The sequence below is a fragment of the Balaenoptera physalus genome, assembly GCF_965194825.1.
Source record: "Balaenoptera physalus genome assembly, chromosome: 16".
Lineage (NCBI taxonomy): Eukaryota > Metazoa > Chordata > Mammalia > Artiodactyla > Balaenopteridae > Balaenoptera > Balaenoptera physalus.
In genome coordinates, this window is record NC_138898.1 from 24928901 (window position 1) to 24956450 (window position 27550).

At 48.0% G+C, this 27550-nt stretch overlaps 1 protein-coding gene across 2 annotated transcripts; it reads left to right on the forward strand.

Annotated features, from left to right (window-relative positions):
• Window positions 1–9897: 9897 nt before the first annotated feature.
• AHCY (adenosylhomocysteinase) lies at window positions 9898–26076 on the forward strand. 2 transcript variants are annotated; one of them, XM_082432184.1, is made up of 10 exons: window positions 9898–10056; window positions 15453–15643; window positions 16796–16871; window positions 18548–18697; window positions 19583–19695; window positions 20169–20376; window positions 20467–20554; window positions 20656–20773; window positions 21582–21776; window positions 25187–26076. In XM_082432184.1, the coding sequence occupies exons 1-10, from the start codon at window positions 10029–10031 to the stop codon at window positions 25316–25318; spliced, it is 1299 nt and encodes a 432-aa protein (XP_082288310.1). In that variant the 5' UTR covers window positions 9898–10028; the 3' UTR covers window positions 25319–26076. The 2 variants fall into 2 exon arrangements, with proteins under 2 accessions (XP_082288310.1, XP_082288309.1); XM_082432183.1 differs by lacking the exon at window positions 9898–10056 and adding an exon at window positions 10320–10641.
• The last annotated feature ends 1474 nt before the right edge of the window (window positions 26077–27550 follow it).

A 27550-nucleotide genomic window follows, 5' to 3' on the forward strand; every position in this document is an offset into this window, starting at 1 on the left:
ACCCCTATTACTCCATGAGAGTGGTGTGACATATCCACTCTAAGTGCACTTTTTAAAAAAAATTAATGAATGAATTAATTTATTATTTACTTTTGGCTGTGTTGGGTCTTCGTTGCTGCCCGCGGGCTTTCTCTAGCTGTGGTGAGCGGGGGCTACTCTTCATTGCGGTGCGTGGGCTTCTCGTGGTTTCTCTTGTTGCAGAGCACGGGCTCTAGGCACACAGGCTTCAGTAGTTGTGGTGCACAGGCTTCAGTGGTTGTGGTGCACAGGCTTAGTTGCTCCGCGGCATGTGGGATTTTCCTGGGCCAGGGCTCGAACCTGTCTCTCCTGCATGGGCAGGCGGATTCTTAACCACTGCGCCACCAGGAAAGCCCCCTTCTATGTGCACTTTTAAAAGATTATCCTCTGGATTTCCCTGGTAGTCCAGCAGTTAGGACTCCACGCTCCCAATGCAAGGGTCCCGGGTTCGATCCCTGGTGGGGGAACTAGATCCTGCATGCCACAACTAAAAGATCCCACATGTGGCAACTAAGACCTGGCTCAGCCAAATAAATAAATGAACACTAAAAAAAAAAAATTATCCTCAAACATATTCACTTTTCTTGTTGGAGTATAGGTTACATGTGTATGCATTTGTCAAAATTCATCCAGATAATACTTAAGTTCTGTGCATATCACTGTATATAAAATACCCCTCAACTAAAAATGAAAAGAAGGTCACATATTATATGATTGCACTTATATGACATGTTCAGAATAGGTAAACCTATCAAAACCGAAAATACATTGGTTAGTGGTTGCCAGAGGCTGGTGGGAGGGAAGAATAGGAATGGATTGCTAATGGGTAGAAGGTTTCTTTATGGGGTGATGAAATGTTCTGGAATTAGATCATGGTGATGGTTGCACAATCTCGGTGACTATACCAAAACGACTGAACTGTACATTTAAAAATGGTGAATTTTATGCTCTGTGAATTATATCTCAAAACAGTGGAGGAAAATTATCCTCATATAGTGACATAAAAATTATATGAGTATATTTATGTATATAAAATATATATATTAAAGGTAAAGACGACAAGGAAAAACATAAAAAATACAGTAAGCAGTGATGGCACTGTCGGGTGGTGGGTGCAGGATTGTGTGGCTCTGTCAGACCCTCCTGTGCCCCACTTCGGATTCTCTCCACCTCACCTGCCTCTCATCCCAGACCTGCTGGGGAAACCAATTCTGCACAGGCTCCTACTAGTTTCCTGCAGGTCATCCCCGGCTGTGCCTGCCCCAGGCCTGGCCCATAGCTTTAGCTCCCCTCCCAAGGTTTCTTGCTCAGGGCATTTGCATGCATCTCCTGGAAGCTCAGGCAGGTTAATGACCTGTGGGGAGACATTAGGACCTGTTGGGGTCGGAAGCTGGTGGATCAATAATTCCCCCTTTTTTCTCTCAAATGAATGGTACAAACAATGTATATCTGCGTGAATGTCACGGTCTCAAAGTCCCATGGATGCAAAATTCCAGCAGAGCACGATGTATGGATTTCAGCAAGACTCAAAGAGAGCACAAACCAGTACAAACCAGAGCTTGATTTGAACACAGAAAAACCTTAACAACCAAGGGACTCTGCCCTGTCTTTCTCATGTTACTCTGTATTAGCCAAACACACTGAAAATGCAGAAGGAAAGGAAAGATGGGGAAATCCATAGTTCCTTTTCCTTTTGGTTCTTCCTTACTCACCAGTAAGCTGAGGGCAGAGTGCTGATAAAATGTGCACATATAATGTGCACATATCAAAAAGTAAAATGAAGTTGTTTTTTTTTTTCCTTGGCGCAGTGCGGCTTGCAGGGTCTTAGTTCCCCCACCGGGGGAAGCACCAAGTCATAACTTCTGGACCGCCAGGGAAGTCCCAAAGGAAGTTTTTTTGTGTGCACTGTTTACTCTTTCTGGTTAGAACAAAACACATATGCATATACAAGCTATGAAATACAAATTCTGTAATTTTGGTGATTCTACATATGAACTAAATGCTCTTATATTTAACTTTAAAACTGCATTGTACAATGTAAATATGAATGGTAAAATTTAAATTAAAATTTTTTCTTTACTTATTGTGATATTAAATAACAAATAAAAAACATGATAAGTCAGGAGAGAAACTGCGGAAGAGAAGGAAAGCTCTATATCTGTATCTTAGTACTTTGATGGCACTCTCCCCTCCCCCTAGTGCTTTTTTGTTTTTTTTGGCTGAGCCTTGGGGCTTGTGGGATCTTAGTTCCCCAACCAGTGATTGAACCTGGGCCCTTGGCAGTGAGAGCTCGGAGTCCTCACCACTGGACCGCTGGGGAATTCTGCCCCCGCCCCCAACGCTTTTTGAACAAGGGCCTTGCATTTTCACTCTACACTGGGCATCGCAAATTATGTAGCTAGCTGTGGGTATAGAAACACATTTCATTCAGTTCCTCAGGTGGTTCCACGGTGAGATGGAGCAGCCCAGAGCAGTGGCTAGCCAAGTGATACAGCTGCCCACTTGGTCATTCTCTGCTCTGCTCCCTCATCCTCCCTCAGTCTGCACCCCTGGATCATACACCCTAAAGGTCCAAACTTAAACCTATGTCGTGAGTTCTACTTTCTATGAAACTCAGGCTAAGACAGATGCATTTTTCCCCTGTTCTCTATTTTTCAACTTCTCTCTGTTACAATGAAAAATAAATTTGATTTATTGTCCAAAAGGTAAAATGTAACTACATTCATTCATTCAACCAGTCAACCAGACAACAAATTAAGCATCTACTATGTGCCAGGATGATTTTTTTGTTTTTGTTTTTCTTTTTTTTTTTTTGGCCACGAGGCACGGCATGCAGGATCTTAGTTTCCTGACCAGAGATTGAAACTGTGCCCCCTGCAGTGGAAGACGGGAGTCCTAACCACTGGACCTCCAGGGAATTCCCCAGGATGATCTTCCTAGGAACCCAAGGGACCAAAGTAGGGCTGACAACACTGCTGCAATGGGAAACACAGTGTCTCAGGTTGGAAGGGACTTCAGAAGTCTCAGGTTGGAAGGGCTTCTCTCCACTGAGTCACGGAAAAAGAATAATAAAGCTACATTTTGGCACACCTGATTTATAGGAAGATCAGTGGCTTATCATGCAAAGGGTCAGGAAGAACTTTCTAAGCAGAAGGAATAGCATGTGCAAAGGCCTTTGGGCAGGACAAAAAAATCCTTATCTGAAATTGCTTGTTCATTTCTTTGTTATTTTCCACCCCTTGCCCACTAGAATGCAAACTCCATGAGGGCAGGGGCTGTGTCTGGCTTGAACACAGCTGCATTCTCAGAAGCTAGCTCAGTGCCTGGCAGTTAGTAGAACTTGATCAATACTTAATGAATGAATAAATGAAGGACCTCAACTTCTGTTTTTTTTAATATTTATATTATTATTTTTAAAAGTTAACCAGGGTTGGGGCTTCCCTGGTGGTGCAGTGGTTGAGAATCTGCCTGCCAATGCAGGGGACACGGGTTCAAGCCCTGGTCTGGGAAGATCCCACATGCCGCGGAGCAACTAGGCCCGTGAGCCACAATTACTGAGCCTGCGCGTCTGGAGCCTGTGCTCCCAACAAGAGAGGCCGCGATAGTGAGAGGCCCGCGCACCGCGATGAAGAGTGGCCCCCACTTGCTGCAACCAGAGAAAGCCCTCGCACAGAAACGAAGACCCAACACAGCCATAAATAAATAAATAAATTAATTAAAAACAAACAACAAAAAAACCCCACTTTTAAAAGTTAACCAGGCTCTGTGCTGGATCCTGGGGCTAAAGAGGAAGAGCCCTGCCCCCCCTACAAAGATGGTATGAAACAATGTGGAAAGTACAGTGCTAGAGTTGCATTAGGGATCTTGTGGGAGCACAGAGGAGATATCTATTCTGGCCTGGGCGAGGGTGTCAAGGAAGGGCCGGGCTTTAAAGGACAAGTGGGACTTTGACAGGAAGTCTGGGGTCAGGGTGCATCCAGGGAGAAAGGGGAGAATATCAAGGCAGGAAAGAACATGGTGTGGGAGAACCACCCATAAGTGTTGAGTTGCTATAACGTGAACTGTGATGCTGTTGGGGGCAAAGAGTCAAGGTGAGGTGCATAGCAGGCACCACGCCAAGGGGGGCCTTGAAGGTGCTTGGACCTTCTCCTGAGGCCAGCAATCTCCGAAAGTTTTGTTCAAATGAACTTAAAATACATACATTAGCAAATATGTCCTTAGCTGATACCTCCCAAAGCACGATATACACTTAGGATGGATTTTTGTCATTAACTGACACCATTACTCTCACTTGGTCTGTATGTCTGACCTTTGTCTGAGGTCAGCGTCATGTGAGGTAGCAGAGACTTCCTGAGGGAAGGGGGTCCACACCTGGGAGGGGTGGGCAGTGGAGTCCTTACCCCCACCTTTCAGAATTCTGCAATACACTGTTGTGTGTAGTGTGTGCCTCTATCAAGCTAAGCAAACATAAATATCATGTTACCAGTTTTCCTATATTAGCCCCACAAAATGGACAATTGGCTTCAAAATATTCCTGCAAAGCAATGGCAAGTTCCAGATAATGCTAAAGTTACAACAGCGAACAAATAGAAAAGGGTGAAGCTGACAGTTCTCCTCCTCTTCATGTGAACTCCTGTCCTTGTCAGTCATGTTGTAAGGAATGTAATAATATTTGAGAAAAAAAAATTGATCAAAAAGACACTTTAGAGACCACTGCTTTAGGCAACCGGAAGCCAATGAACAGTTTTAAGCAGGAGGAAGATATAGGCGTATTTGTGTTTTCAAAATATCACTCTGGGGAATTCCCTGGCGGTGCAGTGATTAGGGCTCGGTGCTGTCACTGCTATGGACCGGGTTCGATCCCTGGTCTGGCACCTAAGATCCTGAAAGCCACGTGGTGTGGCCAAAATATATATATGTGTGTGTGTATATATATTATCACTCTGGCTATAGGGTTGAGGATGAATGGGACACAGCTAGGCTGGATGCTTGAAGACCAGTGAGGAGGCTGGTGCACTGATCCAGCTGGGAGGTGATGAAGGATGGAATCAGGCTGTTGGTCATGGGGTAGAGAGGGGGGAACGGATTTTATAGCTCTCTCTCACTCTGTTTTTTTTTTTTTTTGGTCGCACCGCGAGGCTTATGGGATTTTAGTTCCTCCACCAGGGATTGTACCCTGGCCCTTGGCAGTGAGAGTTTGGAGTCCTAACCACTGGACTGCTAGGGAATTCCCTATAGCTCTATTGATGATGATAAAATGTGCAATTACTTGGTGGAGGGAGGTGCCAGTCAGTCAATCAGACGAAGGACACAAGAGGCAGTAGAACAAGATAAGGGGGCCAATGTCCGCCTCTTCCATTTACCATTGTACTAGAAGTCCAGCCAGTGCAGTAAGGCAAGAAAAAAAAGACAAAACAGTGTCAGGATTGGAAAAAAAAACCCAAAATTATCCTTGCTTACAGAGGATATGATTGTGTACATAGTCAACACGAGTATTTAAAAGCAAGTAAGAGTTCAAGGCTGTTGAACAGAAGATCAATCTACCAAAAGCAATCCATTTGTAAACACCTGCCACAAACATCTAAAAAATAAAAAAATTTTAAATAACATAAAAAACACCTAGAAATCAACCTAACAAAATATATTCAGGATCTTTATAGAGAAAAATAAATAACTTTGTTTTAAAAATTTATTTATTTTTTATTTATTTTTGGCTACGTTGGGTCTTCATTGCTGCATGGGTTTTCTCTAGTTGCAGAGAGCGGGGGCTAGGCGCATGGGCTTCATAGTTGTGGCACGCAGGCTCAGTAGTTGTGGTGCACGGGCTTAGTTGCTCCGTAGAGTGTGGGATCTTCCCAGACGAGGGCTCGAACCTGTGTCCCCTGCATTGGCAGGCAATTCTTAACCACTGCGCCACCAGGGAAGTCCCGAGAAAAATAAATAACTTTATTGAAATACACTAAAGAAGATCTAAATAAATTGACAGAGAAAAAAACCCAAAAACACAAAATAAAATAAATAAGTGCAGAAATACATATAAATATATAATACATATATAAAAATATATATCAATATATACATCAATATGTACCATGTTAATGTTGATATACTCAATGACATAAAGATGTTAACTCTCCCCCTAAGTAATTTACAGATTAACACAATTTTAGTAAAAATTCAAAAAAGCTTTTTTTCCCCTAAAACTTGACAAGGTGACTCTAAAATGTCTAAGACAGTGCAAGATGCTCTTTTTTTTTTTTTTTTGGCTATACTGCACGGCTTGCGGAATCTCAGTTCCCTGGTCAGGGACTGAACCCAGGCCACAGCAGTGAAAAGCCAGAATCCTAACCACTAAGCCACCAGGGAACTCCCACAAGATACCCTTGAAGAAGAACAAGGTGTGAGGACTTCCCCTACCAAATCAAGATTTATTATAAATCTTTAGTAATTTAACAGTGCATATACAGATCAATGTGTCAAAATAGAGAGATAGGAATAACCCGTGGATTTATGGACACTTAATGTATGACAGAGATGGCCCTATAGGTCACTGGGAGAAGGATGCACTATCCCGTAAGTGGTGCTGGGACAACTGCTTATCCTTATGGGAAAAAAATGAAATAGAATTCCTACCTCACACCACATACATATTTGAACTATAAAACTTTGGGATAACAATATAGGAGAAATTCTTTATGACTTTGGGGTATATAGGTTTTCTAAAACAAGACAAAAACTGCCACTAACACTACGGGAAAAGATTGATAAATCTGACTATATTAAAACTAAGAATTTTTATTTATCAAAAAACAACAGAGAGGGTGAGAACACAAACCACAAACCTGGAGAAGATATTTGCATCACATATAATTAGCAAAGGACTAGTATCCAGAATATGTAAAGAATTCCTATTAGCTGAAAAGAAAAACAAACCACCTGGTTTTAAACAGGCAAAGACATGAATGGAACTTTTACAGACAAAGACTCCCAGAAGGGTTATAACATATGAACAGATGCTCTACCTCATTAGTCACAGTAGTCAAAGAAATGCAAATTAAAACCACAATGAGAAATCATTTCATACCTGCCAGATTGGAGAAAAAAAAAAATTGGTATGCTGATAAGGGCATAAAACAAGAGTTTTTATCCACTGCTGGTCAGAGTATAGACTGATGCAACCACTTTAGGAAACAGTTTCATATTACCTAGTTAAGTTGGACACGAGCGTATCTGTTCAAGTAATTCAACTCCCAAATTCTATCTATCTATCTATATCTATACCTGTATTGATCTATACACACACATAAGAATGTTAGAGCAGTATTCTTTGTAGTAGCAAAAAATTGAAACAGGGACTTCCCTGCTGGCGCGGTGGTTAAGAATTCACCTGCCAATGCAGGGGACACGGGTTCGATCCCTGGTCCGGGAAGATCCCACATGCCGCGGAGCAACTAAGCCCGTGCGCCACAACTACTGAAGCCCGCGCGCTCCAGGGCCCGCGTGCCTCAACTACTGAGCCTGCGTGCAGCAACTACTGAAGCCCGCGCACCTAGAGCCCGTGTTCCGCAACAAAAAAAGCAACCACAATGAGAAGTCTGCGCACCGCAACAAAGAGTAGCCCCCCTCTCGCCGCAACTAGAGAAAGCCCACGTGCAGCAACGAAGACCCAGCTCAGCCAAAAATAAATAAAAAACAAAAAACAAAAAAACCCTGAAACAACCCAATGTCCATCAACAATAGAATGAATAAATAAGTGGATTAAACAGAAATGAAAATAAATGAACCATACCTACAGTATATACATGAATGACTCTCAAAAGCAATGTTGAAAGCAAGTTGCAGAAGAATATATACAGTATGATTTCATTTATACAAGGGCAAAACACAGTCAAAACTAAACAATGTATTATTTAGGATAGTCATATAGGTAGTAACATCCATTTTTAAAAAGCAAGGGAACGATAAAGACATTAAACCTTAATCACTGTAGTGCTAACTCCAGGGAGAAGGGGCATGTAATTGAGAAGTGAAACAGGCAGTGTCTGGGGTAAGGCAGTGTTTTATTCCATGAACACTGGGATTACCTGGATATAAGTGGTCACAATAGCCATAAGTGTGGGTGAGATGGGCCTGGAAGATGGAGCAGAGTAAGAGAAAAAAGGAACATCAACACTTGAAGTCGCTAGTGAAGGATAGGAAGTTGCTTAGGCCAGAGAAGTTACCCTGTGGAGAGTGGGAGGAGAGTCAGGAAAGTGGAGGCCAAGGGCACATTGTGTGCAGCAGTGAGGTGGGTTGGGATGCAGGCTGAGGCACATCCTTTGGATTCAGCCAGGTTCCCTGCTGACTTTGGCTGGAGCAGTTTCAGCAGAGACCTGGGGGTGGAGATCACACAGCTGAGGACTCAGTGGGTGGTGAGAAAGCACAGACACAGAATGGGTCAACTCTGAAAAAGTATGAGAAGGAGAGGAAGGAGATAGCAGCTGGGTGGATGCTGGGGCAGAGGGTTCCTAGAGAGACGTTAAAGAGTCTTCAGGTGGCCGATTAAAAACCACAAGGAGATTTGCACACCCATCAGTTTAACAAAAATTTATGTCAGACTGACAAGTGCTGACAGGGATGTGGAACAACAAGCCCTCTCAGACACTGCTGGTGAGAGGATAAACTATTTTGGAAAACAATTTGGCAATATCTAGGAAAGTTAAAAATGTGTTAAGATGCATCATTGTAATATGTGCCATTATTTTATGTAACACTACCTACTTTTAAAAACTGCTGCAGGGGGCTTCCCTGGTGGCGCAGTGGTTGAGAATCTGCCTGCCAATGCAGGGGACACGGGTTCAAGCCCTGGTCTGGGAAGATCCTACATGCCGCGGAGCAACTAGGCCTGTGAGCCACAATTACTGAGCCTGCGCGTCTGGAGCCTGTGCTCCGCAACAAGAGAGGCCGCGATAGTGAGAGGCCCGCGCAGCGCGATGAAGAGTGGCCCCCACTTGACGCAACTAGAGAAAGCCCTCGCACAGAAACGAAGACCCAACACAGCCATAAATAAATAAATAAATAAGTAAACCCAAAGTTTAAAAAAAAAAAAAAAGAATTACCTCTTTAAAAAAAAAAAAAATGTGCCTTCAGCTCAGAAACTTCACCCTTAAGTACACTTATGGCCCAGAGACACCTACTCATGGGCACTAAGAGACAACGTTCATTTTTCCATGTATGCAATAATGGCAGACTGACTATACAACCCGAATGCCAGCAAACAGGAGAACAGATAAATTAATCATGGGATGTAGACAATGAAATTCTATACAGCAGCAAAAATGAATACATTCAAAGTCTATGCATGACTCTTAACAGAAAAAAGCAAACTGCAGAAGGATAAGTACAGTATGGTACCATTTATATGAAGGGTTTAAACACAGAAAGAATTCTATGAAGCATTTAATGACTTATACATATGTAGTAAAAGTATAAAAACGCATACAAATTTAACTAAACTCAGGACAGTGGGAGGAGGGTGGAAGGTCTAGGATGTGCTAGGAACTTGACATATTGCAAGTTAGAATCTGTATGGTAGGTATCATTCTGCCCGCTTTACTGAAGAAGAAACTGAGGTTCGGGGAAGTGAACTGGTTGGAATTTCAGTTTCACCCGGTTTTGACATCGGTTTCACTGGTTGAACGAATGAAAGAAAGAACGGCCTCGAGTTAGTTCTCAGGCCTATCCCCGATCTCCCTTCGCTGCCCAGGGCGGGAGGTGGAAGGACCGCATGGGAAAAAAACTGCTCTCAGCAGGGACCAAAGTCCACTCCGGCCCCGCCCCCGTGCGTTTGCCCCGCCCCTATGGCTCAGCTCCAGCGGGACTCATGAATATGCAAACCAGGGGAAGATATTTAAAGGCGCCGGCGCCACGCGCAGGTCCCTACCCGGCGCCGCCTGACCCGCTCCTGTCTCCAGTCCGCGGCTCGGCACCCTTCGCCCGTGTCCATCACTCCGTGCGGAAACGCCGCCGGCATGTCGGACAAGCTGCCTTACAAAGTCGGTGAGTTCCAGGACGTGCAGCCGGCCGTGTCTGCTCCGCCTCCGCTGGGGGCCTGCTGAGGCGGCTGCCGCGGAGCCGACCCGGGGCGCTCTGAAAGACCCCCTTTGAATCGCCGGCACAGCGCGGTCTTGGCCGCGCGAGGCCGTCTGGGGGTTGGAGTTCTCCCGCCGCCGCGAGCGGGTCTTCGGAGGCGGCCGCGGACTATGCGTCCCGGCGTGCCCCGCGAGGCCGGTGGAGCGGCGAGGCCCGCGGAGCGGCGAACTGGCGGCGTGTTCCGCCAGAGCCGCCTGGGGCAGGCGGGCAGCGCGCATCTGGCCGCGGCCTGGGACCAGTGGCACCTGCCGGGACCTACACTAGGGGGCCTGGATCCTGCCTCCTGGGCCTGGACCGGCTCTTTGGCTAACTTGGTGGTCCCGGGCAAGTGCCCACCCTCTCTGGGCCTCCTACAGGGAAGGCGAGGGCACTGGGGCCCCGAAGGGCACGTGGGGAGAGGCCTGGAGACTGAGCCCAAGGCCGGGCTAGTCCACTTACCAGGGACTTTGGGCTTGTTACTCAACCTCTTGGGGTCACCCACCTGGCCAGAAGGTACAGTCATACAGAGAATCTCGAAGAAATTTTGGAGTGGTTAGAAAACTTCTTCCTGCTGTTCTATGGATTGAAGCTGATACACTGATAGTTAACGTTTATTGGGCGTTTACTGTGGAATGGGCATTGCCTTCTACGTTTATTATAGATTAATTCATTTTATTCTAATGGCTTTTTAGGGTAGGGACTATGACTTGCTCATTTTATGATGGGTTTACTGAAACCCAGGAAAAAAGGTAACTTGCCCACATTTTTACAGCTGGGAGGTGGTGGAGCAGGATATGAACCCAGGCTGTGCCCACCTTTTCACCACTGTATATAAGTGAACACATTTGGAATAACCCTAATTGACCTTTCAGCAAAAACCAGTTCAGCCTGGCTAGCAATTTTTAAAGTAAATTCAAGATGCCATTCAACCTGGAGAAAAGCATCATTCATGGAGCACTTGCTATGTATCTGGGGATTTGCATTTGTTTACAGAATGATCTTTAGAGGTGGACTTTATCTCATGATACAGAGGAAGAAACTGATGCCCTTACAGGAAGTGACTTGCAAAGACTGTGGAAAATAACAACCTATCAATAGTAGTTTATCAAGTAGCAGGCCAGAGTAGGTATTGTCCCTCTTGTGTGGATGAAACTGAAGCCCAGAAAGATTAAGTCAAGGTCCAGTGGCAGAAGTGGAATGGGGACATGTTACACTGTGGAGAGTTGGATGCGTTAGGGTTGAGGGCTTCGGGTTGTGTGGCAGCAGATAAGGCTGCATTTGGAAGTGGAGGAGCTTGGCTAGGTAGGGTTGGAGAAAGGACGCTTCCATCAGGGAGGGCACAGTGTGCCCGACCTTGCCCATATGGCATCTTCTTTAATCCTCAGGGCTCATAGAAGTTTAGGGATGATTATTCTCACTTTACAGACGAAGAAACTGAGGCTCAGAGAGGGTTTTGCTATTATGCCTCTTAGCTTGTCCTGGGACAGGTGTTACTGCAACCTCTGCAAGTCCTCAGCTCTCCTGGGCACCAAAACCCCCAGAGCTTAGAGTGCCAGACCCTCCTGTGCCCTTGGAGTTGAGGGACCCACGAAAACACCAGGGCTGACACAGCTGTCCTGAGGGCAGTGAAAGAGTTCTTTTTGGCTAGAGGGACAGGTGGTGGCAGAGGGGGTGAAGCTTAGGATAGGACAGGAACCATTGTCCACTACTGCTGTGCCCCTCCCAGGAGCCTCTGGCTCTAGCCCTCCCTGGCCACCAGTCCTGCCTTTGCCATTGACTGGCTGTGGAACCTGGGGCAAACCCTTCTCTGAGCCTTTCCTCATTCGTAAATGCTGGGAGTTGGACTAGGTTCAGATTTGTTTCTTGTTTGCTAACCCTGTCTCGTGCCAGCCCCTTTCGTGGACCTTCTCTCTCATTCAGTCCTAACAACAGGTGTGGGTGGTAAACATTTGCGGACCCCTTCTCTGTGCCAGGCCCAGCTGGGCACTAGAGATACAAGGGTGACTCAAGGATGAGGGTGGGACAGACATGCATACGGATAATACAGTAGTATTGTCTCCATTTTATAAGTGAGGAGATCTGCCCAATTCTCTGTCTCCGTGGCCACCACCCCAGTCCTGGTCTCCCTCCTCACAGGTCTCCCCGGGTCTGTTGCTCCACAGATACATGCAGCAACCAAAGAGGGCTTTTCGGAAGACAAGTCTGGTCATGATACTCCCCTTAAAACTCTATAGGAGTAAAGTCCTGATTCATCATCTTACTCCCTCTACTAGAGTCACCCTGGCACACTCTGTTCCTCCAGCAACAAAATACCAAGTTCTTTCCTGTTTCCAGGTTTTTGTTGAGCCCCTGCTGTGTGCCAGGTACTGTATCAGGTGCTGGGGAGGAGCCTTCCAGGGTAAGAGAGCTGCTTGGTTAAAGCCCTGAGGTGGGAATGAGTTTAGCTCACCCGGAGGTTCGTGTGGTTAAGCAACTAGAGAGGGGGAGAAGAGGGTGGAGAGGTGGGGGAGAAGGGTGAGCAGTCACCTGGGCAGGACCCTAAAGCCATGTGATGAGTTAGGATTTTATTCATGGTTAAGGGGAAGCCATTGGATGTTGGCTTGTTTTTTACTTGAGCAGAAGAATGGAGGTGATATATTTTAAAATTGAAAAGTTTTTTTCTCTGACTTCTGTGGGGAGAATAGTACGTGGGAGCAGGGAGACCAGTGAGGAGGTGGCTTCAGTGATCCAAGGTGGTGAGATGCTGTTGGATTGCTTGTATTGGGGATGTTGAGCCAACAGTGTGCTGATGGGTTGAAAGGGGGTGCAAGGGAGAAAGAGAAAGCAAGAAATCGTTAAGTTTTTGGCTGGAGCAGCTGGTCGAATGGTGGTTTCATTTCCTAAAATGGGAAGATTTGGGGAGTGACAAGTTTGGGGGTGAGGGCAAGGAGTCACGAGGGCTCAAACTTGACACATAATCCAGTTGGGCATCCAAATTGAGATGCTGAATAGGCAGTTGGATTATATGAGTCTCAAGTTCAGGGGAGAAGATTGGGCTGGAGATGAATGTGTGGGAGACATTTCCATAGAAAAAGTATTTCAAGCCATAAAATGGGATGAGCTCATCTGGTAGGAGAGAAGAGGGAGATGATGAAGCCCTGAGAGCTTCCAAACTTTAGAGTCTGTAACAGGAGGAGGAGCCAGGAAGGTGGTAGGGAAGCCACAGAAAGACAGGCATAGAAGCCAAGCAAAGAAAGGGTTTCAGAAGGAGAGAGTACTTAGTGCTATTCGTGCTGCAGGGAGAACTATGAACATAGGTAATTGACCATTAGTTATGGGGATTAGGCCTTACAGAGACCTTGAGAAGAGCAGTTTTAGTGGAGTAGTGAAGTCATCAAGGAGGTAAAACGATATGGGATCAGGCCCCACAGAGCAGAGACAGCCCTGTCTGTTGTAACAAAGGAATGCCTGGTCTGTAACTACATGTGAGGAGGACTAGTGGATTCCCTGGAGGAAAAGCGGCATAGTTCTGAATTCTTCTCGATGAATTGTGAAGTGAGGTCATCAGTTGATGAGGAAAGGTTAGAAGTTTGGAGTGGAAAAGGTGGTAAATTTACTAAGAAGATGTAATAGGATTGCTGGAGTGTCCCTTGAGATTTGTGGTCTTAATAAATGAAACTCTTGGTGTGGTCATCATTTTCCTCCTACTGGGCTCAATGACTTGGGTGCAGTGGAGGGCTGGGTTTAACCAGGGTGGGAGTTTTGCTGAGGAGTTCTCAGAGAACAAGAGGGTAGAAGGGACAGTGGAATCTAAATTGTGGAAGATGTTGAGAACATGAAGGGTGCAGTGAGGTACAGTGATAATCGTAGGATAAATGGATTAAAGGTTCTGACCTGACCCGTTGCAGCTTTATTGGAGTTTGGGCCCTAGACAGAGAGTATTGGAAAGATGGGACATGGCCAGAGTCGGTCGCTTGAAATCAAGATTTCCAAGGGAGAGTATCATGGGTGATGGCCTGCCAAAGTGGGCAGGGGTTGGAGGGGGTGTGTGTTGAGGCACAGTGGGAGTAGTCCCTCCCATGGGGGGGTATATTTCATCTGTGAAGTTGTTTAGATGTACAGTAGGAAGCAGAGTGACTTAGTTGGTTTTATTATTTATTACTAAATTCTCTATAGTCCTTTCCCTCCCACCCACCACCCCTTTTGGGTGATTGGCAGGATCTAAGCTCCCCTAAAGATAAAAATCACGACGAGTTCCGGGCCCCATCCTATACCTACTGAATCTGATTCCGCAGGGGAGATTTGTAAGCATGCCAGATGACCCTTATCCGGGACGTTTGCAAACACTGACCTAGGGACTGACCTTGAGAATGGGCTAGTGTGGCAGGGGAGGGAGGGTGAGATTATAAGGGACAGGAGTAGTATTCATTGTGCTATGCCATTTTATGTAAGGGACTTGAGCGTCCGAGAATTTTGGTATCCACAGGTGTTCCCGGAACCAATCCGCTGTAGTTACCAAGGGATGACTAATAACATCGAAGCCAGAGAATGCAGATTAGTGTCAAAGTCCCAATGATCATGCTAACTGAACCCCAAAATTCATTAGTTAACCCACGAGTTACAGGCAGGGCGGGCCTGGGTAGGTCTCTATGTGGAAGAACACACTTCCTGCAGGTAGGTTGGCTGCTGCTTGCTTGCAAAAGACGGGAGACCTGAACTGCGCATGCCCAGTTTATTCCTCCTAAGTTTACTAGTTAGACAAGTCACTCCACCTCCCCTGGGGCAGAGAGAGGCCAAGAGTGTTAGTTACACAGATGAGTTCCCTCCATGTGGAGAGAAACATTAGGAGTGGAGAAGCATTTTTATATCTTCAAGGAGATCAAGGAGCTGTGCCGAGTCCAAGGTGTTAGATTATATCATTTATGAGTGCTGAAGTCACCAAGAGTGATGACTAGGAATGTGGAGAGCCAGGAGCTAAAATCTTTAGGGAATGAGGACGTTGGTAGGTGGCAGCAGAAAGGGTAGCAGGAGGTATATATAGGCTGATAGCTATTTTTCAAGGGGGCACTTACCTGTGTTGTAATATTCATGGTCCTGTGTGATTCTTTGATTAAATGTGTTCTCCCACAAGGCTATAAGTAAGCTGTGGTTACTGGCAGGGACCATGTCTTTCTTTTTTGACTGCCCTGGCTCCATAAATCCTTGTTGAATGAGTGAGAGAGTGCAGTGACCGGATTACCCAGTCTAGTGTTTCTTGCCCGCAAGTGGATGAGTGCTGAGTGGCAGTGCTTTGTGGTTGGTGGGATGCGGTGGTTCACGAACTCCCATCCATCCTGCCCCCACAGCTGACATCAGCCTGGCCGCCTGGGGACGCAAGGCCCTGGACCTCGCAGAGAATGAGATGCCGGGCCTGATGCGCATGCGGGAGATGTACTCGGCCTCCAAACCACTGAAGGGCGCCCGCATTGCCGGCTGCCTGCACATGACCGTGGAGACAGCTGTCCTCATTGAGACCCTCGTTGCCCTGGGTGCTGAGGTGAGGCCCGCAGCAGCAGTTCTTGTGCAGTGGGGAACTCCAGTCTTGTGCCCTCTCAGGCCCAGCAGGGGCTCCAGCTACAGCCTTGTCACAGTGTCCCCCACCTCCATTTGTCGTGACTGTTCTGCAGATTTTCTCTCGCTGGGAAGACGGCGTCTGACTGCCCTCAGTTCACATTCTCCTGACTGGGGAGCTCTGATAGGAAAAACTCAAGCCCGGCGTTCTACTGAGTCACCTAAGGACTGGCTCGCCTAGGCCCTCCTGGGGTCATGTGCCTGCCCTTGGCCAATCATGGCTGCTGGAAGGATGGCGCGCTCTGATTGGTTCAGCCTGGGTTATGTGTACCAATGATTGCAGCTCTTCCAACTTCTCTGGGGGCAAGATGTTTCCCAAAGCAGGGGGCAGGGCAGAGCAGCAAAAGCCAGCCACAGAATACACCAGGGTTCAGTCCTTGCACCTCTTCTTTCTTTTATACACTCACACTCTTGGCAATCTGATTTTATGGCTTTAAATACTGTCTGTATGGTGATGACTCCCAGTTATATGTACGAGCCTGGACTTCTCCCTGGAACTCCAGACTTGGATACCCAGCAACTGATGTATCACCTCCACTTGGAGATCTGATTGACATCTCAGCCTCAACATGTCCAAAGGAACTCATGATTTCCTTCTCTTCTTGGAGGCTTCCCCGTGTAGGCAGATGCAGACTTCAGCCTTACAGGCCCTCTCAGTTCAAGAACCTGGGGTCGTCCCTGACTCCTCTTGCTCTCTTACTCCAACAACGAACCCTGCAGCAAATCCTGTCAGCTCAGCCCTCAAAGTACACGCATCATCACCTCCACTGCTAGAGGTGCATTTCTTGTCTGAACTCTGACAACAGCTTCTGCCCTGTCTCCTTGCTTCTGTGTGGAGCCTTTTCCCTTCCACACAGCAGAGCCATGTTTTAACATAAGTTGGATCTTGTCAGTGCTCTGGCTCCCATCCACTCCCATCCACTGGTTGCCATCTGCAACCCAGCCTGAGGTTGCAGAACTGGCTGGATGTAGATCCCGAGCCTCTCGGCCCTAGCTCCAGGGCTTTTTCTTATCCCTGTCCAGTGACCTTGGTCTTCTGAATTGTCTGTGACCAGCCCTGTTTTGCTGGCTCTTCCAGGTGCGGTGGTCCAGCTGCAATATCTTCTCCACCCAGGACCATGCAGCAGCTGCCATTGCCAAGGCTGGCATTCCAGGTGAGGCCAGCTTGCTTCTGAGGGATGCAGGAATGCATGAAGTGGCTCTGCTTTCTCCTGTTTGCTTCACTGACTTTTACTGCTACAGACTTCCCGGCGGTAGAGGAGAGGAGTCATGGCCACAGAATCCTAGCCTAGTGACCCATTGGAAAGAACTGTTTTGTCCAACTGTCATCTAAAATCCTATTGAAGGCACTTACTTGCCCAGTTCAAGTCATGTGATCAGGAAGGGTGGGATCTAATGATTGGGAGCCACACGATGTTGAAGAGGGGAAATTCTTTAAAGGAATGATGTGGGTCTGTTTCCGAGAGAATCAGGGAGGGATACTGGGCAGAAAAAAAGTCTCAGAGGTCCATTGCATAGTATCTGATGGTTTGGGCGCTGGGGAAGTACCAGGACCAAAGAGGAAAGACTTTCTCACAAGCTGCTGGAGAAATAGGCACAAGTCTGCCTGGGCTTGAGGAAGTCAGTGGTTAGCTCTGAAGATGATGAAATAGGACATTCACAGTTCCTTCTAACCAGCCACAGGTGGAGGGTAAAGAGTGGGGGAGGACCTCTCCAGAGACTGACCAAGGCTGGATTGGCCTGTCTCCAACTCCTCAGCCTAGTTTGGGCTCCATGGCCCTTTTCTGGGAAAGGTTTTGTTTTTAATGCCATTGTCTGCCCCAATTTGGGGGAGGGGAAGCTGGCCCTGCTTTGGCAGGTGTCCTTTGCTCACAGGAGGTTCATGGGAGCCCCACACCTGTGTCTCAGTTGTACCATATGATGGGAGGAGCCTGGGCTGGCAGTCAGGAGCCCTGGGTTCTTTTTTTTTGGCTGCGCCATGTGGCTTGCGAGATCTTAGTTCCCCGACCAGGGATCAAACCTGGGCGCCTAGCAGTGGAAGCGCAGAGTCCTAACCACTGGTCTGCCCTCGAATTCCCAGGAGCCCTGCCTGGGTTCTGATGCCTGCTCAGGAATGCCATACTGAGTGACCTGGGCACATCTTAGCCCCTCTCTGGGCATCTGTAAATGATGATGATGGTAATGGCTGCCTCACAGGGTTTCTGTGAGGAAAAATGAGATGGGGCATGAAGCAGTTAGAGTAATGTCTGGCACAGAGAAAGTGCTCCATACATGGTAGCTGCTGTTAGTAGTTTTCAGCCAGACTTTGCCTAGGATAACCTACCACAGAGACTGCTGGCCCATCAAGTCCTTTCAGTGCATAATGAATCTTGGATCTTGTCTCGCTTGGGTCCACCTGAGTGTGGCTTCCTGCCCCTGTGCACCTCCGTCCTAGCAGTAGGCATTGTGGGTAGGAGCCCTGGTCACTGGGTTGAAGGCTCAGACAGAAGAGGTAGGAAAGGAAATAATTATTTCCAGATACCTATATATGGGGGTGTCTGTACTTGGCCTCTGTCTCACATAATCCATACTATTATAGATGAGGAAACTGAGGCTCAGAGAGGTGAAGTGATTTTCCCAAAGTCACACAGCTGGTGAGTGCAGAACCAGGATTTGCACTCAGATTTCTCTGGCTCCAAGTTGTGTTCTTACCATTGCTGAGTCCTCAGAGGGGCTAGAGGTGGCAGGGGATGGGAATTAGGAAGGAGATAGTATTGGCTCTATCCAGGTGGGTCCCTGGAGCAGGTGCCAGTGGGGAGGGCCAGGCCCTGATATGCCACTCACTCTCCAGTGTACGCCTGGAAGGGTGAAACGGACGAGGAATATCTGTGGTGCATTGAGCAGACGCTGTACTTCAAGGACGGGCCCCTCAACATGATTCTGGACGATGGTGGTGACCTCACCAACCTCATCCACACCAAGTACCCACAGCTCCTGTCAGGTGAGTAGGACGGGTGGATGGGCTGGACGCTAGTGGTTTAAACGGGACCTGCTTGCCCACATGAAAGCAGCAGGCCTGGCAGGACTCCCAGTGCCTTGAGCAGCAGATTCTGTGGAAGATGGGAGAACAGCAGGCTCCTGTAGGCGTGCTAGGGCCCGGCTTCGGGGCTGGGCGGCTAGGGGAGACCTGGCTGAGCTGATGACCCAAGGGCAAGCCAAGGCAAGGGCTGAGAACAGCTGGGGATGTGTCAGCTTTGTTAAAAGCGGGTGGGGAGGAAAGTGGGGTAGTATAGTGAGTGCAAAGGCCCTGAGGCAGGAAAGGATAGACCATTCATAAAACAGAAAGTTAGCCAGCATGGCAGCTTCCTTCACTGGGGAGAATTGCAGGTTGTGGCTGGAGCTTTAGTGAAGATCAGATGTGTAAAGACTTAATAGAATAGACTGAGAAAAGAGTTTGGTTTGATCCTGAGAGTAAAGGGAAGTAATTGGATGGTACTGAAAAGACTTCCCTGCAAATGTATATGTTAAAAATGGCTACTGTGTGGAGGATGAGTTGTGGCTGGGACAGGCAAGCGACGATGGTGGCAGGGACTAGGGCAGTGACAGTGCAAGTGGAGAGTTGGGGAGTTGTTGGGAGGTAGAATCATTAGGCCTGGTGATGGTAGTGGCTCCTCCCTCATGCTGGCCTAGGTGATTAGGTGGACTGTGGTGTCCGTTACAGAGATAGGAACCCAGAAGGAGGAGCGGCTTTAGGAGGCAAAGATGAGGAATTTGGGTGAGTTCAGTTGTGGGATCTCTGAGGCTCTCGGAGTTTCATCCTAGATACCACCCTGTCCCTTGGGCCCTCCTTCCTGGCCTGAAATTCATCCCCTCCTCTCTTGTTCAGGCATCCGAGGCATCTCCGAAGAGACCACAACGGGGGTCCACAACCTGTACAAGATGATGGCCAATGGGATCCTGAAGGTGCCTGCCATCAATGTCAACGACTCTGTCACCAAGGTGAGCCTGTGGGGCAGTGATGGCTCCAGCTGTTGGTTCCCAGAGCAGCTCAGGAGTAGGCCTTGCAGAAAGTCCCCTGGGAAGGCTGCAGGCTAGGGGCTTAGCCCTCATTTGAGGGGGAAAAGGGGTTGTAGACTTAGGGTAATGAGGCAAAGCATTAAAGGCATTAAAGAGGCAAAGAACTGTGCAGTGAGCCTCAGAGCTGGGCATCAAGAGGTTTAACGTGAAACAGATTCTTTGACTGGGCAATCTCTCATAGTTGATCCCCAGGAAGCCTTCTGGACTGGCAGAGAAAGGCCAGGGAGAAAGTCGTGGGACTGAGCAGGGCAAGGGGCACATGAGCACATTAGCTGGTGGGGAGAAGTCCCAGGAGGTGATCAGCCCAAGGCCCACCAGGCTGAGATGTTGAGAGTGGGTCTGAGGCCCCAGGGCCTTGCCTGCCCCCGTAGCCGCCTTGCCCCCTCTCCTTTCAGAGCAAGTTTGACAACCTCTATGGCTGCCGGGAGTCCCTCATAGATGGCATCAAGCGGGCCACGGACGTGATGATTGCGGGCAAGGTGGCGGTGGTAGCGGGCTATGGCGACGTGGGCAAGGGCTGTGCCCAGGCCCTGAGGGGCTTCGGGGCCCGCGTCATCATCACGGAGATCGACCCCATCAACGCGCTTCAGGCTGCCATGGAGGGTATGATAGGGTGAAGGTTGGTTGTCAGCCACTGGGGCCAGGGGGGGGCAAGGCCACCCTGGATGACGCACAGACGCTGTCCCTACACAGGCTATGAGGTGACCATCATGGATGAGGCCTGTCAGGAGGGCAACATCTTTGTCACCACCACGGGCTGTATCGACATCATCCTCGGCAGGTAGGCACCAGGTTGGGGGGTCCCAGGGAGTGAAGGAGGGGGCAGGCTTGCAGCTGCTCTTGGTCCCTGACAGTCTGTCACAGTCTGGGGCTCCTCCACAGGCACTTTGAACAGATGAAAGATGACGCCATTGTGTGTAACATCGGACACTTTGACGTGGAGATTGATGTCAAGTGGCTGAACGAGAACGCTGTGGAGAAGGTGAACATCAAGCCCCAGGTGAGAAGCCCCAGCCCTGCCAGCAGGCTTGGTGGATGGAGCGCCGAGGGGGGCGTGCTCGTAGGCTGGCCGTCAAGCAAGTCAGATGACGAGGGTCTGGCAACCTTGGGCAGTGGGATGGGTGCAAGAGGGACTGGTTTCAGGGCTGCTTAAATTGGAATCTTGGAGTGAGGCCAAGGCATCCCCATTTTTAAAGGTCCCAAGATGATTCCGACGTGCAGCCAAGGTTGAGTACCACCGCATTCAACTTGTTACTAGGCATGGTGATTGAGAACATGGGATCTGTCCTCAGACTGTCCAGGCTCATGTTGCAGCCACTTTGTAATGTGTGGCTCTGGACAAAGAACTTAACCCTTTAAACTTCAGTTTCTTTATCTGTGGAATGGGGATAATAGCAGTACTTAATTTACAGGGTTGTTAGTAGGATTAACTGGGATAATTTTATATATATATTGTGTATATATGTATATATGGTTATATGTATGTTCTTAGCCCAGGGCACATGCCAGTAATAATAATAACATTAGCTAATACGTAGTACTTAAACTAAGTGCCTTGTACATGTCAGCTCTTTAAATTCTCACAGCAGACCTATGAGGTCTGCTGCTCAGAGTTGCATAACAAATACTGGCTCTTATTAATTGCGTGTGCCAGGCCCTGTGCTGGAGGTTGTTCTGGGGCAGTCCAGGCCCTCTGTGGGCCCTGCTGGAGGTCGGGAGGCCTGCTGGACAGGAGGGTAGGATGAGGATAGAGGTGGACACTGGGAGCTGTGCCCACCAGCCCTTACCACTGTGCTGCCCACTTGCAGGTGGACCGCTACTTGTTGAAGAACGGGCGCCGCATCATCATTCTGGCCGAGGGCCGGCTGGTCAACCTGGGCTGCGCCATGGGCCACCCCAGCTTCGTGATGAGCAACTCCTTCACCAACCAGGTGCTGGCGCAGATTGAGCTGTGGACCCACCCAGACAAGTATCCCGTCGGGGTCCACTTCCTGCCCAAGAAGGTGGGTTCCTACCTCCACCCCTGGCCAAGGGTCATGTGTCCAGCCCTGGGCTCTCCATGCAGGCCTTGCCAGAGTTCATACAGCACTTACCTCTCCACTCTCTTGAAGATCTTCACAGGGTCCTCCACAGGGCAGAAATCATTCTCTCCTTTTAACAGAGGAGGAAATTGGGGCCCAAAGCAGGGAATAACTCCCAGAGTGGCAGGGCTGGGTGGTGAGAGGAGCATGGGCTTTGGAGTGAGACACATCCAGGTTTGAATCTCACCCTTACCACTTAGAGGCTGTGTAATTGTGCCTCCATTTCCTTATCTGTAAAATGAAGGTGATATTACCTCTTTAAGGATTGTGAGGATTTCCTTAGATCACAGGTCACAAACCCACATGCCCACAGGGATTGGGCAGGTAAATGGGCTGGGTGGGAACTGAGCAAAGAGCACGTGCCCCAGTTGAAGAGGTTGGCTGCCTGTCATCAACCTGGACCCACTGGACCAGGGCTCCTGACGTTTCAAAGGAAGCCAGATATCAGTATATTTGTGTGAAATATTCAGTTTTTAAATATAACCAGGTTGGTTAACTTGGAAGTGTTTGTAAGCCGAATGCAGCCTACAGGCTGCGTGATTGTGGCCTTGGAATGGGATGATGCCACTAACACACTGAGCATGGCACCTGACATGTTGTGCGCGTGTGGTCAGATTAACCATGACAATGAGGTCGTCTGATGTCAAATCCAGTGCTTGTCCTAACACCCCCTGCAACTGCCCTCTCCCACAGGTCAGAACACTATGTTTTAGTCCTGGCTTTTTTTTTTGCCAGTGTCATGGGTGAACTTGGCTTTGCTACTTTGCCTGACTGGGCCTCAGTTTCCTTCTCAGCTAAATGGTAAGAGTAGCTCTTGCTTCCAGCCCTTGGCTGCTGGAGAGGCTGCAGTGGAGTCTTCATACCACTCCTCCCACCCTTTGAAAAGCTGGTCTGCCAACTGATGAGAAGTAGGAAGAGGCTGGGTTGTCTGCCCCCGAGCCAGCCAACTCCTTTCCCCCTAGTCTTCCTCAGGCACTGTCTTGCCTGACCAGATGTTTTACCTGTAAGGGCCTCAGGGGGCTGTCCTGTCCTGGGCAGCCTGCCAGGTTCCCATGCTGGTTGTGCGGTTAAAAAAGTCTCATTCGACCCCTCATCTGATCTCAGTTGGAGGAAATACGGCTGTGAATATAGTGAGAGATTGGGCAGGCCTTTAAAATGAGGCCGGGGTTGGAAGTGAGAAGGCAAAGAGCTCACCTCCTACCCCAGCACCTGGCCCCATCCTATCTTCTTCCTTCATCACTGCCAAGATACGGGTTGGGGACAGGCTTCACATCTCACATGCGAGATGTGGGCAAGGGATTATGTACCTTGGTTAACAAGGAAAGAGAGAGCAGCCACCATTTCTTAAGGTACTTGCACCAAGCGCTCTTGAATATCACTGATCTCTATACCAGCTCTGAGAGACCCAGCCTACAGATGAAGAAACTAAGCTTCAGAGGATGACTTGCCTCCACAGCTGCAAAGTATTGGGCCAGGAGTGCATCCCACCCCTGCCTGTCCAAGTTGTTAACCGTTATGACACACTGCCTCCTGGGTACGGGGAGCAGGGAGAAGGAAGGGTGTTCTCGGCTAAGCCAGGCCAAGAGAAGGGAGAATTCATTGTGTCCTCTGGGCACTGGAGACCTTCATTCTGCCTCCAGAGCTGACATGGACTTAGGACTTAGGGGTGGGCTCTGCTCCTGCCTTTGCCTGCCTCTCCCCAGTTTCTTCATTTGTTAAATAGAAGAATAAACCCTGGCCTCCTTCTTACGGGTGTTTGTGAGCCTCTAATGAGACCGTGAGTGTGAAACCACTTGGAAATGTAAAGCTCTCTGGGCTGGGCTGTGGTTAAAGGCTATTGCGCCATTATGGGATGGGACTTGGGGGTAGAAAGAGGCCCTACCTGGAGCTGGATGCTGAGAAAGTGAGAGCCCTGCTTAGGGTTGATCCTTCTCTAAGTACAGCCACTTGCCCTTCTTCTCAGGCCCCCTTTATGCATTTCAGCACTGGTCAGACTTAGAAATAGGCCTTATCTAACCCCAGCCTCTATCCTCCTTGGTTTCTGTTCTGTCTCTTCAAAGCTGCCTTGGAGACCATAACTTGAGACAAGTTATGGGACTTTGGAGCCAGGTGGACCCTGGATTCAAAACCTAGCTCTGTCATTAACTAGCTTTGTGACCTTGGGCAAGTCATTCCACCTTTCTGAGCCTTGATTTCCACATTTGTGAAAGGAGATGGCAATTTTTTTATTAGTCAGGATCCTTTAGAAACCCTGTTCAAACTGGTGTATTAGTTATCTGTTACTGTATAGCAATTTAAATCCCAAACTTACTGGCTTAAAACAATAAACATTTATTATTTCAGTTTCTGTGGGTTGAGAGTTTGAGAGCAGCGTAATTCATGAGGTTGTAGTCGAGATGTCAGCCAGGGCTGCAGTCATCTGAAGGCTTGACTGGAGCTGGAAGATCCACTTCACATCACTGTTGGCAGGTGGTTCCTTGCCACATGCGTATCTCCATAGGGCTGCTTAAGTTTCCTCATGAGATGGCAGCTGGCCTCCCCCAGATCCAGGGGGAGAGCAAAGGAGGAAGCTGAAGTGCCTTTTAGGACCCAGTCTCCAAGTCACACACCAGCACTTCTGCTTTATTCTATTCATTAGAATTGAGTCACTCAAGGGGTGAGGAATTAGGCTCCCCCTCTTGAAGGAAGGAGTTTTATGAATTTATAGACAAAGATTTTAAGGGTGTATTTTGGAAGGCAGCTATGCTCACCACTATACCACCAGTGCTAAGGATGTATTTTGAAACAAACACAACCAGTGTAATCTAAAAAGGAACTCTATTGGTTCTGTAATGGAGGAGTCTAAGATTCAGACACTGGATCCAGGGATCCATTGGCATCAGAGCTCTTTCTCTGTCTCTTGGCTCTTTTTTCCTCCTACATTCACTTCACTTGTCAAATAGACTTGCCCCTGGTGAGCAGAGACTGATAGCCTCCCTGTTTAGGAATCCTGAAAGCCCCTGTCATGAAAATATGTCTTGTCCATAGATAAATTCCAGAGAAGCATTTTGGTTGGCTGCTTAGGTTGATGGAGGGTAAGGAAGGAGATGTAATTGATTGTCCCATTAGGGCTGCTTGGAGGGGAGGATGTAGCTTGGTTCCCCCTTGAAGAAGGGGAACGGAGCAGCCAAAAGCCACACTGGAGGCTGGCTGTGAGGATAGAATGAAGTGATATGCATAACACTCCGCAGATGTCACAACAGAACAGTTCCTGCCTCTTTTTGGCAGCTAGATGCAAGTAAGGGATCCCAGAACATGGCACTGATTCCAGCTTTTTCTGTGTTTCTCCCCAGCTGGACGAAGCAGTGGCTGAAGCCCACCTGGGCAAGCTGAATGTGAAGCTGACCAAGCTGACTGAGAAGCAGGCCCAGTACTTGGGCATGCCCTGTGATGGCCCCTTCAAACCTGATCACTACCGCTATTGAGAACCAGGCCTGCCCTTTGCTTTCCAGCTGCTGTCCTTGCCTGGGTCCCATCTCTCCTCCCCAAGAGCAAATGGCACCACCTTTGAGATTGGTTTGATAATGTTCCCCATCAACTCCCTGGGGCTAGTCATTCAGTCTTTGGCCTCTGCTGCATCCCTCATACTGTTCCAAGTGTGGCAGGGGGAATTGAGAAGTCCCTCCTCAAGCCCTGGTCATGATAGAGGTACACAGGAGTTACCCACAGGGAGCCATGAGCTCAGGGGTTTTGGAACTGCTCACTCAGTCAGTCCTTCCTTAGGCTGGAAGTTGGCAGTGGTGTTCACAAAGCCCATGCACTTTACCATCCAGGCCCTCACTTGGCCTATGGACTTTATACCCATGTTCTTGGTTTACAGGTTCATTGGTTCCTCAGCCCATGACAGATGAGAAGGAGCTATGTCAAAGGGTATGGAGGAACTGTTGGAGTTTGAATGCTCCTGAGAGCCCGGCTTAGTGCTTGGCATTCTCTTAAACCTCAGAACAATGAGGTTGGTACTTTTAGTCCCTATTTTACAGGGGTTGGAATATATTGTTAAGGGATAGCCAAGAAAGGACGAGAGAAGTGACAGCCAGAGGTTGAGAGGGGCCAGAGAAACGTAAATGTGCATTGTAACTTGATGTTCCCATCACAACTCTGGGTCAAAAAGAGATTAATTTGGTTTATAATGTTAAAAGAGAGCAAGAAGGTGGGTTAATAAAAATTTTGGTGCCTAAAAGTATTTTGAGCCTTTATTTTATAGATAATACACTGTCAACAATGTATGGTGTAAGCCAAGGGGTAATAGTCTGATGTGCTGTAATAGTCTGCTGTGTTGCGGTGTGGGGTGACAAGGGCTGCAGGCACACCCTTGGGCTTGGAAGAATGGGTAAAATGAAGAGAGAACTCTAGTGTCCAGGTGTGTCTTTTGTAAACAGCCTGTTTTTTACCCAACCTAGGAGTCATTTGATAGGTGAGATTAACCTATTTATATTTATTGTAATCTCTGTTTGTATTTATTTCCTCTACCTTATTTTTTTCTGTTCCAATTTATAATTTCGTTTTCTCCCCATTTCCACTTTGGCTTGATCCAATGCTCCTTGGAGGACTGTTGTTTACTGATCACCTACTGAGTGCTAGGTGCTTTGTAGTTTCATTAATCTCGCAACAAGCTTAGTAATATTATTATCCTAATTTTATGGATGAGAATGGAGACTTATAGAAGTTAAGCGTCTTTCCTAAAGTCCACAGTTACAAGTGGCCTCATCATGATTTAAATCACAGGAAGGTGGGTGGGAAATGGGGCTCTCTATTTGCCTAAATCGTCATTTACTGAACCCCTGTTCTGGTCTTGGAAGTCAGAGAAAAACAAGAACCCGCCTGGGAAGGGTAACTAGAGACTATTCTAAGGGTCATCCACTGCATGGAAGGCCTGATGGGGATGCTGGGAATCTCAAGCTAGAAGGAGAAGGCAGGCATACAAACAGCTTTGCCATCTCTTGGCACTTCCCTTTCTCCGCTCAGCTTTAGAGTTCAGTGTGCCTGGCAGCACTGAAAGGCAGGAGGGAAAAGGTGATGCTTGAATTGGATTTTGTTGTTTTGGTTTTTTTTAAATATTTTATTTTCTTTTTAATTTTTTGGCTGCGTCAGGTCTTATGTGCAGCATTTGGGATCTTTCGTTGCAGCACGTGGGCTTCTCTCCAGTTGCATCGCTCGGGCTTCTCTCTAGTTGTGGTACACGGGTTTTCTCTATCTAGCTGTGGCACGCGGGCTCCAGAGCGCATGGGCTCTGTAGTTTGCAGCATGTGGGCTCTCTAGCTGAGGCACACGAGCTCAGTAGTTGCGGCACATGGGCTTAGTTGCCCCGTGGCATGTGGGATCTTAGTTTCCCGATTGGGGATTGAACCTGCATCCCCTGCATTGGAAGGCGGATTCTCTACCACTGGACCACAAGGGAAGTCCCTTGAAATGGATTTTGAAAGAACTAAAGATTTTTAATAGGAATTGAAGGCAAGAGCATTTTGGGCAGCAGAACAACTTAAGCAGGAGTGAGTTAGGGGGCAGGGAGTTCAACTGTAATATAGGGGGAGCTGTGAGGTAGAGGGCTAGAAAGGTGGCCTGGGAGGCAGGAAGGAGAGCCCTTGAACACTAGGATGAGACCTTAGTTTTAATCCTTGAGCTGCACAGATCCCTGAAACGACCCTACTTGACTGAAC

Coding starts and splice junctions, on each gene's coding strand:
- AHCY (XM_082432184.1), top strand. CDS start 10,029: ATGTCGGACAAGCTGCCTTACAAAGTCG. Junction 15,644..16,795: donor TCGTTGCCCTGGGTGCTGAG/GTGAGGCCCGCA, acceptor TGGCTCTTCCAG/GTGCGGTGGTCCAGCTGCAA. Junction 19,696..20,168: donor TCAACGACTCTGTCACCAAG/GTGAGCCTGTGG, acceptor CTCTCCTTTCAG/AGCAAGTTTGACAACCTCTA.